General features: G+C 41.1%; 1 protein-coding gene across 2 annotated transcripts; it reads right to left on the bottom strand.

Moving 5' to 3' along the window:
* Positions 1–5140: 5140 nt before the first annotated feature.
* Positions 5141–11466, bottom strand: LOC103476302 (aquaporin-11-like). 2 transcript variants are annotated; one of them, XM_081615764.1, is made up of 3 exons: positions 10739–11466; positions 9980–10109; positions 5141–7684 (listed from the first exon to the last, which is right to left on the bottom strand). In XM_081615764.1, the coding sequence occupies exons 1-3, from the start codon at positions 11328–11330 to the stop codon at positions 7561–7563; spliced, it is 846 nt and encodes a 281-aa protein (XP_081471890.1). In that variant the 5' UTR covers positions 11331–11466; the 3' UTR covers positions 5141–7560. The 2 variants fall into 2 exon arrangements, with proteins under 2 accessions (XP_081471890.1, XP_008426765.1); XM_008428543.3 differs by having other exon boundaries at positions 9993–10109.
* Between the last annotated feature and the right edge of the window lie 240 nt (positions 11467–11706).

Raw genomic sequence — 11706 nt, 5'->3', positions numbered from 1 at the left:
GAGGCAGGACGACCCCCCTGACCCGGAGAAGGCACTCTACCCTTTTCCGGCTCAAGACCATGGCCTCGGATTTGGAGGCACTGAGCCTCATCCCGGCCGCTTCACACTCGGCTGCGAACCGCTCCAGTGAGAGCTGCAGATCACGTTCCGATGAAGCCAACAGGAACACATCATCCACAAAAAGCAGAGATGCGATCCTAAGGCCACCAAAACGGATCCCCTCAACACCTCGGCTGCGCCTAGAAATTCTGTCCATAAAAGTAATGAACAGAATCGGTGACAAAGGGCAGCCTTGGCAGAGTCCAACTCTCACCGGAAACGAGCCCGACTTACTGCCGGCAATGCGGACCAGACTCTGACACCGGTCATACAGGGACCTGACAGCCCGTATCAAAGGGCCCGGTACCCCATACTCCCGGAGTACCCCCCACAGGGCCCCCCGAGGGACACTGTCGAATGCCTTCTCCAAGTCCACAAAACACATGTAGACTGGTTGGGCGAACTCCCATGCACCCTCCAGGACCCCGCTAAGGGTGTAGAGCTGGTCCAGTGTTCCACGACCAGGACGAAAACCACACTGCTCTTCCTGAATCCGAGGTTCGACTATCCGACGGACCCTCCTCTCCAGGACCCCTGAATAGACCTTACCAGGGAGGCTTAAGAGTGTGATCCCCCTGTAATTGGAGCACACCCTCCGGTCCCCCTTTTTAAACAGGGGGACCACCACCCCAGTCTGCCAGTCCAGGGGAACTGCCCCCGATGTCCATGCGATATTGCAGAGTCGCGTTAGCCAACACAACCCCGCAACATCCAGAGCCTTAAGGAACTCCGGGCGGATCTCATCCACCCCCGGGGCCCTGCCACCGAGGAGCTTTTTGACCACCTCGGCGACCTCGTCCCCAGAGATTGGAGAGCCCAGCCCAGAGTCCCCATGCTCAGCTTCCTCAACAGAAGGCATGTTGGTGGGATTGAGGAGGTCTTCGAAGTATTCCGCCCACCGGCCCACAACGTCCCGAGTTGAGGTCAGCAGCGCACCATCCCCACTATAAACAGTGTTGGTGCTGCACTGCTTCCCCCTCCTGAGACGCCGGATGGTGGACCAGAATCGCCTCGAAGCCGTACGGAAGTCTGTCTCCATGGCCTCTCCAAACTCCTCCCACGCCCGAGTTTTTGCCTCAGCGACAACCCGAGCCGCATGCCGTTTCGCCCGCCGGTACCTATCAGCTGCTTCTGGAGTCCCACAGGCCAAAAAGGCCCGGTAGGACTCCTTCTTCAGCTTGACAGCATCCCTCACCGAAGGTGTCCACCAACGGGTTCGAGGGTTGCCGCCGCGACAGGCACCAACGACCTTGCGGCCGCAGCTCCGATAGGCCGCCTCGGCAATGGAGGCACGGAACATGGTCCACTCAGACTCAATGTCCCCCACCTCCCCCGGAACGTGTTCGAAGTTCTGCCGGAGATGAGAGTTGAAGCTCCGTCTCACAGGGGACTCCGCCAGACGTTCCCAGCAGACCCTCACTACACGTTTGGGCCTGCCAGGTCTGACCGGCTTCCTCCCCCACCACCGGAGCCAACTCGTCACCAGGTAGTGGTCAGTGGACAGCTCCGCACCTCTCTTCACCCGAGTGTCCAAGACATACGGCCGCAAATCCGATGAGACGATGACAAAGTCAATCATCGAACTGCGGCCTAGGGCGTCCCGGTGCCAAGTGCACATAGAATTTTGTTTTCTAAATCATTCTATAAATAATGATGATATAATGTTAGGTTGTTTTTCTGCCAATTGCATAGCTGCAGTACACTAGTAGTCTAATGTGTTGAATATGCTGAGACACATTCAACACATTAGAAACCAATCAGAACCAAAAGTTTGTCTTTTGGTTCTGATTGGTTGTTTCTGGACAGTAGCAGAGCCAAATGAATTTTCACAAATTCTCTGTTTCGTATTTTATTGTCAACTGTTTAACAAATATTCATCCATCATCTAATGTACATAAGTACGTTAGATGATGGATGAATAAGGAACTTGTTAAACAGTTAAAATGATGATGATGAATGTTAAACAGTTTGAGGCTTTGCCATATTTGTGCAAAGCCTCAAATTTTCATAATGCAAAGTGTTAGCAAAACCTGGGCTTGGATAATGACCTAGGTTAGTGCCACCTGGGTGTGGGTCGCTTTAAAGGCCGAGCCGGGCTTAGCTTCTTGGCCTTCCTGCCAACGCCAACATGAAGACCCTCCATGCAACCAGTGGAGGTTAATTGCATGGATGTCTGTCCTTCTTCGGACCTTCCTGGTTGATTGGAGGTCCGTCTTTCTTCGGACCTCCCTGGTTGACTGGAGGACCATCTTTCCTCGGACCATATTTCCTCGGACCTCCCTGGTTGATTGGAGGTCTGTCTTTCTTCGGACCTCCCTGGTTGATTGGAGGTCCGTCTTTCCTCGGACCATATTTCCTCGAACCTCCCTGGTTGATTGGAGGTCCATCTTTCCTCGGACCATATTTCCTTGGACCTCCCTGGTTGATTGGAGGTCCATCTTTCCTCGGACCATATTTCCTTGGACCTCCCTGGTTGATTGGAGGTCTGTCTTTCTTCGGACCTCCCTGGTTGATTGGAGGTCTGTCTATCCTTGGTCTCCTCTGTTTGTGGGGAGCCTTCTCTTTGCAGGGGGACCTCTGGTTGGGTGGAGACTCTAGGATGGTTGTTTTCTAGAGCAAGTTTTAACTCCACCTTCAGGTCCGCAACCTGACCCTGCAGAGCTTTCACCATTTCCTCCTGAGCCTTAAATTTGGAAGCTTGCTCAGAGTGACGTTTGAGCTGCTCCTCATATTTGAGTCTCACTCGGTATTCTTCCATCATTACTTCAATTAGACCTTTATTGTGGGAGGCGTATTTTACAGCCTCCCACTTGAAGTATTCCAGCTGTTGAAGAACTTTCTTGTCAGTTGTAACTTTGGTAGAGCAAGAAACTTGTTCACGTTTGACTTGCTGGTGATGTTCTTTTTCCAACAGTTTTTGCAGTCTTTGAATCTCCTCCTGCTGGGATTTGACTTCAGCCTGACATGTAATCCTTCTGTCTCTTTCCTGATGGAGTTCAAAATTCTTATTCTGCAGTTCTGTTTTAAGATCGTCTACCTGCTTTGTCAAAGCTTTGACGTGTTGGCTAGTCTCTGCCACGTCTTCCTTTGAGGGGGTGATCTTGAAGCCAGCAGAGGGTGTTGTTTCCTGCTTGACTTCCAAAGATGTTGGAGTCTCAAAGTTGCCGGAAGGACTTGATTCCCCCTGGATCTCTGATTCAACTTCCGGCTCAATGGGGCTGTCATCTTCAACAGGGAAAATGACAGCGTCGTAGTCGACTAGGATGTTGAGGTCTACCATGTCGACCCATGAAAGCTTAGCTGGAAAAGCTTCATGCTCGCAAACAATCTGTTGTTGCTTCATATTTGTATTCTAGTAACTTCTTGCTTCTCTGAACGTCGAACGTGCTCTGAAGAGTGATCTGTCGCGATAGAACTGTGGAGCAGATCAGAGAAAATCCTGTCTGCCAGCTACATTCAAGAGAGAAATTCCCTTGTGATATCATAGAGTGATGACATCACTGCTGATGTCATTGATACCATTGGAACTGAACATTCTATCCACCTTCATGAGAGGCTTACTGGGGAAACGATTATGGGTCTTACTTCTAGCGGCTAGTAAAAGTAGCAGTATTTCATTGTAATTTATAGGGTTTTTGGCTAATCTATATTCATGATAGAAGTTGCATCTCTTTTGTCGGTTAATACACTGTGCAGCAAGGCAGTATATTAACATTAGCACAAATATTAGCATTTCACTGCTCCCCATTAGCAGTGAAATGCTAATGGGGAGCATTTCACTGCTCCCCAATAGATAAAATAGATAAAAGCTATTTTTCCCTAAAAATAGCTTTTATCTATTTTTCTTATTTATTGGTCACACTTGGTATACTGAATGGAGGAAGAAAATGTAAAACAACATGCTAAGTGACAGCATTTAGGCTAATGTTAGCAATTTGGCTCATTTTAACTTGTAAACTAATTTTAACATACAGAATGGAGTAAGTCCATGTTACTGAACATGTTTGTGAGTCTCCGCATGCTATTGAGTACATTGCAGCTTACTTTAGCATTGATGCTAATTTGTAGCATCAGACGGGCACACTTTGGCAGGCCCCATTTAAATTTCTTCAGAAATGTTCTAGTTTATATAATTTATTGTGCCAACGTTTTGGGTAAAAATATTTACACTTTACTTTCTTACCAATAAATTCATATGGACAGTAATTACAGAATTATTCAACAAAGTTTTTATCAACCTAAAACAAAACTGAAAGCAGATCAAAAAGTATCACGTTTACATTTTTACAAAACGTATTCTTTCACGCAACAGGTTCATATTATTTACATCATTAGGATAAAAAATAATGTAAAACATACTTTTTAACAATTTAACAGAATAAATAGCTAAAAATAGAGATTGACATTAGCACCTCACTTTCAGGCATATTTAGTGGTATAATAAGCAGTTTAACCCCACAGCATGATAGCACCTTCACTATGCTGAACAACCACCGTCATTCATCATTTTGCCTACGATCTTGTGGTTTTGGTTCTTTTGATACTGACTTTTTCAGTATGAAATTAAGTCAAATATCAGTGGTGGTTTCATACCGACCTTGTGTCAGTTTGTACTCTTCTTTGAGATCTCTTAATTTCTTCATATTTAGACTTGTGCAATATCAAGTGCGGTCACTTTTTTCAGCGTGGTTGCACTGGCCTTTGATGGGCTCTTGGTTTGAATAGTGCGTGTATATTTGGATGATGGGTGTGAAATTGACTGATCCACTGAGTCAGAATAGCAAACCCAACTTTTTGCATAACATCACCATTTAAGAACCTACAAACTGCCTAGGAATTTATTTTTAATGCTCCGAGTGTCCTAATGTGATCAGGTAATTATTAGCCAAATTAGCCAAAAAGTAGGTCATACCATCAGATTCACTTGCAGTTTCAGTAAATGTTGCAAGAGATGAAGTCACGTTATTATTGGGCCACTGTTGCAGATGACAGGGAAAAAACAAAACAAATACAAAAAGCCCAAAACATCAATGACAAAAAACTCTGTTTACCTTTTATTCCAATCAAAATACTTCACATATCACTAAAAATGAATGCCTTTATTACATACGTAAAAACCATGTTTCCTAGAAACATAACGTACTGTACATTTTTCTGACAAACAGCAAATCAGAAAAAAATTATTTTATAGCAACATGAGCTATTAGCAATAGCTTAAATTTGATAAAGACAAACAACAATACAAATAAGTTGTAAGTTTACTACAATCCTCAGCACCCTGTGCCAATACTTCATTCAGGCAGCTTTCACTTGTAGCAGCACATATTATTTATGCAGCAACACTTTACTAGAAAGATCTAAAGACAAAAACATTATTTTCATCTAAAATAAATGAACTTACCATGATTGTCTGAAACCTCAACAAAAAGTTTTAAAAATAACAGAAACACTTTGGTGGATTCAAAGCCATCATCTAATGCTACCATATTTATTAATCTATAAAATAAAATAAAAATAAAACTTGTGCTTAATTTAAAACAAAGATAATTAAACAACATTAAATTGCTGTCAGATGTATAAAAATATATCACAGTATCAGCTATTTTTAGAAAGGCAGGCAGGTGGGTAGGTAGAGTGCAGCCATCTGTTTCTGTGGCTTTCATACATAATTTTAACTAACTTACATTTTGATTACATTTTTAGTAAATATTTGCACACTGTAATTGGAATAAACAGAAAACTCATTGACAGAGGTCGTTATCATTTTACAGTGTTTGTAGATGGACTTTATTGATCCTTTAAGAGAAGCTGTCACCAAATATTAACCTGACTGCATTTAGCTGGTGTGTTCAGACATTCTTAGAAATGTTTATCAGCACTTGGTGCAGGTATACGAGTTCACTGTACTGCATAGAAAGCATAAATGCTATTAATAGGATATTTATGGAGCCATTTGACGCATTGAAAACATGCGAGTACGCGTTACTGTCGTCTGTTAGAGTGAAGTATTAACATTCTGCAGTGCATTTTCAAGACCTCCATGCATTTGGATTGCTGGTTTTAGGAAATATGTAATTATTAAATTAAAATATGCAAAATAACTAAAAATATTCCAATTAAATTAAAAACCATATCATAAGAGGTTCATTCATATAATTATACAATACAATAAACATTTTTTTCTCTAAGGAATGCAATAAACTGGAGTTTTATTGCTGGGATTTTGAGCTGGCATACAAACAGACAGATTAGATGCCAGTTTTATTGTTGAGGACCTAATAATGTTTTGAAAAGACTAAATAAGGCTAAAAGAGAAATGCCAAAGAAAGTTTGAGAACAGTTGCGTATTCAAGAGAAAAAATTATCAAAGCGTAAGAAATGGTTTGTTTTGTTAGCCAGTTGTTAGCCAATTTGAAGTAGCAAACAATTCAAACCAATTATGCCATAATTTTACTAGCTAACCTACATGTATATATCTGGATTATTTGGAATTTGTCCATCAACACAGGCAGTCTAGATAAATTTCCCATAGATCTAATGTATATTAGCACTGCTCTAAATCCAAGTAATAGTTAGCTAACGTTAGCAGGATTAATAGCTATGAGTATGTTTGAAACAACTGAGTCTTATAAAATCTTTAAAGTCACATTTTCAATGTTTAAGGGCTGTAAATACAAGAGAATTGAGTTTTATAATTATTTAAACACTTTCCTAAATTTAGCTCGTCTCATAATTGCACCACCAATGCTGATGGTATGTGAAAAATAATCCCAGACATATGTAATCAAAACAAATAAAATTTTATATGAAATACAGTTTTTCTTTTGGATTTTTAATGATAGGCATGATATTAACTTCAGTGCATCAGCCATATTGGTCTATTTTGACCAATATGGTATTTTTGGTCACCATTGAGTTTTTAGTCACTAAAACAAAGCATGTTTTAAATATAACTCTTCATCTGTTGGTTCATTTTTGCTTCTCATAAATGACCTAAATGAAGTGGTGAGAGCAAAAGTTTGTCTGTTCATGTTCAGATTTGTTATTCCTCCCACTGGTCTGAAAAGTCACAAAGGTAGCAAAATGTTTCTATCTACTTCTAGAGCAGTGGTTCATAAACTTTTTCTCCTGGGCCCCCCCAGTGGTTTCCAAACTATTTCTGGCCTCCCCTATGGCTTACAAATAGCTGTCTGGTTGAACGATGTGTGTGAGTGAAGGGGGTGGGGGTAGGATTCTTAGAGACTCCCTGTTATACTCAGCCCCGGCTCCAAACGAACAAGGGGGGGCAATTTTTGGGGGGGGCAAAATGAATCGTAGCCCCACAGTTTGGGAACCTCTGTTGTAGAGCATAAATTTTCCAAAAGGGTTTTTCCTCATCAGTGATGCTTGATGCTTCATCAAACCCAATCTGGTCCATCAGTCACAGAGAAAAGTCTTAATTATTCAGAATTGTTCTCCCACTTACATAAAACAAAAATCTACTGTGTCTTCTCTTTCTGTGTAATGGAGCCGTCCATCCCAACGGTGCTCTTTCCAGAAAGAAAAGGGACGATCTTCTCGAACAGGAGGATGCAGCTCGCCATGCCTGCAGGCACACAGCAGCTTACATTTTAATGCCGCCTGTGTGTTAAATATGAAACTAAAACACAAATTAAAACACTATAAAAGAGGAGGAATCAAATGAAAACATGATCGTTGATATATATATATATAAAAACGTACAAAATGTTAAATGTATGCCTGATAAAAGACAAAGGCAAAGGGATGCAGTGCTTTGCTACACTATCACTACATAAATAGGTCAGGAAAAAGGTAATTAAGAAAAAAATATGGAGGGAGAGGGAAGTAGTTCAGTTATGCTAGCTTGACTTTGACATCCTTAACATTTAGATTCCGTTTCAGTTCAGTTAGAAAATAAAAGGCGAGTTAAACACCAACTCTGACAGATCATCAGTACAGCAGGTGTTTAATGAGCTAATAGCTGCAGTAGCTAATCTACCACATTGATCACTTATTAATAATCGCAAAATAGACATCAAGCCATAAAAACATAAGACTAATGGACTGGATATTCAGATTTTTTGTGGGTATACCATTAGTACTATTATTATTATTTTTAAAAAATAGCAATAATAATAACTATGTTATTCTAATTTAATATTATGTTATTAAATTTTAATAACATAAAGTTATAATATAACCATGTTATATAACTTTATATAATATTGTAATATTAATCATAATAGTAATATTATGATTAAAAAAATGTTATTGTAATTATAAAAACAGATTGCGTTTTTATGATAAAAAAGTGTTTATTATATATAAATATTTATTATTTATATAAGAATATAAATAATAAATATTTATGTTCTTATAAATAATATGATTTATAATAAATAATATATTATTATTATTTATATAATATAAATACTATAAATATCATTATTATATTAATTATCATAATAAATATTACAATAATATTTATGGTTACAATAATATTTATTATTAAATTATAATTTAATTATAGCAAAATGTTTCTATCTACTTCTAGAGCAGTGGTTCCCAAACTTTTTCTCCTGGGCCCCCCCAGTGGTTTCCAAACTATTTCTGGCCTCCCCTATGGCTTACAAATAGCTGTCTGGTTGAACGATGTGTGTGAGCGAAGGGGGTGGGGGTTGGATTCTTAGAGACTCCCTGTTATACTCAGCCCCGGCTCCAGACGAACAAGGGGGGGCAATTTTTTGGGGGGCAAAATTATAGAATTTAATTATATAATTCAATTAATTAATAATGAATTATTAATTATTTGGCTCTTGGGACGTGGAATGTTTCTTCTTTGAGATTAGAGAAATTGTTCCTTAGGACAGATCTCTCTTGATAGGTCCAGTCTTCTAATCATCAGAGCAGAGGTTCAGCTTTTGGACGCCTCTTTTTCCTCCTTATCTCTCCAACCCTTCTCAATCTGTGCACTTTAGCAAGATTGGAGGAATCATTCCCTTCATCATTGTTCTCGCCATCAGACCGACCTGAGTGATCTATCCGTTTGCTGTGGCCTGATGAGCCACAGACCGATCTGTCTGAAAACTCGTAGAATGGCCTGATGAGTTTTGCTGTGAAGTTTGCTTCACAGTCGGGGAAGGTTTGAAGAGATGCGCATCAAATTCATCATACTCATACTCATCCTTGTAACTACTGATGTCAAAAGTGACCCCAGGAAGTAGCTTGTTAAATAGCTTCCTCACTCCTGTGGTGATAAAATAACCTGCTCCAAACGTCAGGGGGAAAAACATGGTGGTGACTCCGATCTGTTGCATTGTCAAAATATTTTTCGAACACGGTGCTAACAATCCAAGAGCTGCTTGTATATAATCTCCTGTTTTGAGATCCAAGCATTCATAACCTCAGATGTTCTTTGATCTATGTCATAGACGAGGTCATAGCTACAAAGAGTCTCAGTAGTTCTGGGGGAATGTCTTGCTTCTGATCATTGCTATGGAAACGGTTAAATCAGTTCTGCATGACTCAAACTATTAACCCTTTGCAACTGCATCACTTAATCATTCAAGGCGCCATGACGGACTTCAGAACGGTATATTTCAGGAGACTAGGGATTAAAACAGGGATTTTAATGGTGAAATATTAAGTTTAGATTGAAAATGGTATATTAAAACCATTAATTTAAGTAGGATTTTTCATAATTCTATCAGGTTTAAAATTTCAATCATACTTGACTTAAAAATATCTTAAAAGTAAATGCAACTTACAAGAAGTTTTGCCTACTTGGAGAAAAGCTACAAAGAATATATAATAATCTGCCAATGGAATATATATATATTCTTTTATCATAGAACCCCCAAGAATTTAAAACTACTTTCACCCCTGATCGTTACCCAATGTTGGACCCAGCCAGTAGATAAAGCAGTACTCCAGGTATGTGTGGCCACTGCAGGGGAACTGAACGGAGAAAGCCAGGGCCGGATTAAAAACGGCTCCAGAAATACTCCCACCTGCAAACGAAATAATAAAAAATAAAATAAAAAAAAGGACAAAACATAAACAAAAGCACATAAATATGCTCTTTAAACCCAACACAGAGACACACAACCATGCACACACACACTCACACCTAGGGGCAATTTAGACAGACCAATTAACCTGACAGTCATGTTTTTGGATTGTGGGAGGAAACCGGAGTACCCGGAGGAAACCCACACATGCACAGGGAGAACATGCAAACTCCATGCAGAAAGACCCCAGGCCGGGAATTGAACCCAGAACCTTCTTGCTGCAAGGCAACAGCTCTACCAACTGCGCCACTGTGCAGCCCCGCAGAGGAGCTCGATTTTCACAATTATGCTTGAACTTATGTAAAGATATATGTTACATTCTGCAGCTTTAAATACAAACTGTATGCATGGAAGTTGAGTAGAAGTTTGACTTAATTATTGCTCTGAATGTTTTTGTAGTTTGTTTTTTTTAGTCAGTATACTCCAGTTAACATTAACAGATTTCTAAATTAGTTGATGATCATTTCAATAATCGATTAATCGTATCAACTTTAAGACGTAATAAATAAAACCAGGGATCTTTACATGTTTGCATTACTCTTTTTTTTTTTGTTGTTGGTCCAACACACCTGCGTAAACCAAGGCGGTGATGACCGCAGCGAAGAAGTGAACTCGGAGTTTCTCCTCCAGCTTGTGGATGTGCATGGCGGTGGCCTGCACCGCGAAAGCGCACGCCAGCTCCACGGCAGCAGCCTCCAGCACAGTCCCACCGAGCGGGTCGAAGCACCGGAACCCGAACTTTTGGTGCTGGCGGTGCATATCCGACAGCCCCAGCGACCAAACGGACGCTGCAAAGGACCGTGCGGCGACTGCGGCTCCGAGCTGGACAGCGATGAGGAGAGCCGCGGCTCTGCCACTCGCCGTGCCGCGGCAGACTCTCTCCAGAGCCGCAGCGGGATTACACGTCGCTTCTCTGAAAGTTGATAAATGAACAACTGTGACGACATAAGTGAGAGTCAAGCTGATCGATAGGTCCAAGCGGACGGATTCCGCAAGCAGTTTGAGTTCCTGGGTGCAGCAGCAGAGTTGGAAGGTGGACGCCGCTTCCAGCAGGTAAATCCAACAAACACCGGGGAGAAAACGCGCCGCAGCTCGGCGGGTCGCCTCACAGAGCAGCACCGCGGCGGCCAGGACACCCAGCGAGACCCACAGGTCAGCCATGTCCGCTGTCCGGAGCCTTACAGGCGGGTTTATCCCGAGGTTTGAGCCGCTGGTTGGACAGAGCGCAACTTATTAGACTAGTTACCCGTGGCGGAATGTCAAAGTCCGGGAGACCCACGTTGTCTCCGCTGCGTCAGTTTTTATTGTGAAACAGGAAACAGGATGACTCAACCTTCAAATTAAAGGCATGACCAACAATTTGATTCGGCAATGTTTTAAACAATTATCCAAACCAAAATGTACACTCTGATAGAAAAATTAATTTGTTAGAAACATAACATACAGACTTACTTAGGCTAACAATAAATTTGTAAGTTACTTTAATTATTTTTAAGCAGTTTTATGCATCATCTTTTATTTTTCTTTATATCCATAC

This window comes from Poecilia reticulata, chromosome 14, assembly GCF_904066995.2.
Source record: "Poecilia reticulata chromosome 14, P_reticulata-male-v2, whole genome shotgun sequence".
In the NCBI taxonomy this organism is placed as follows: domain Eukaryota; kingdom Metazoa; phylum Chordata; class Actinopteri; order Cyprinodontiformes; family Poeciliidae; genus Poecilia; species Poecilia reticulata.
The sequence above is the reverse complement of the archived record's forward strand: the minus strand, read 5'-3'. Positions and strand labels throughout refer to the sequence as shown.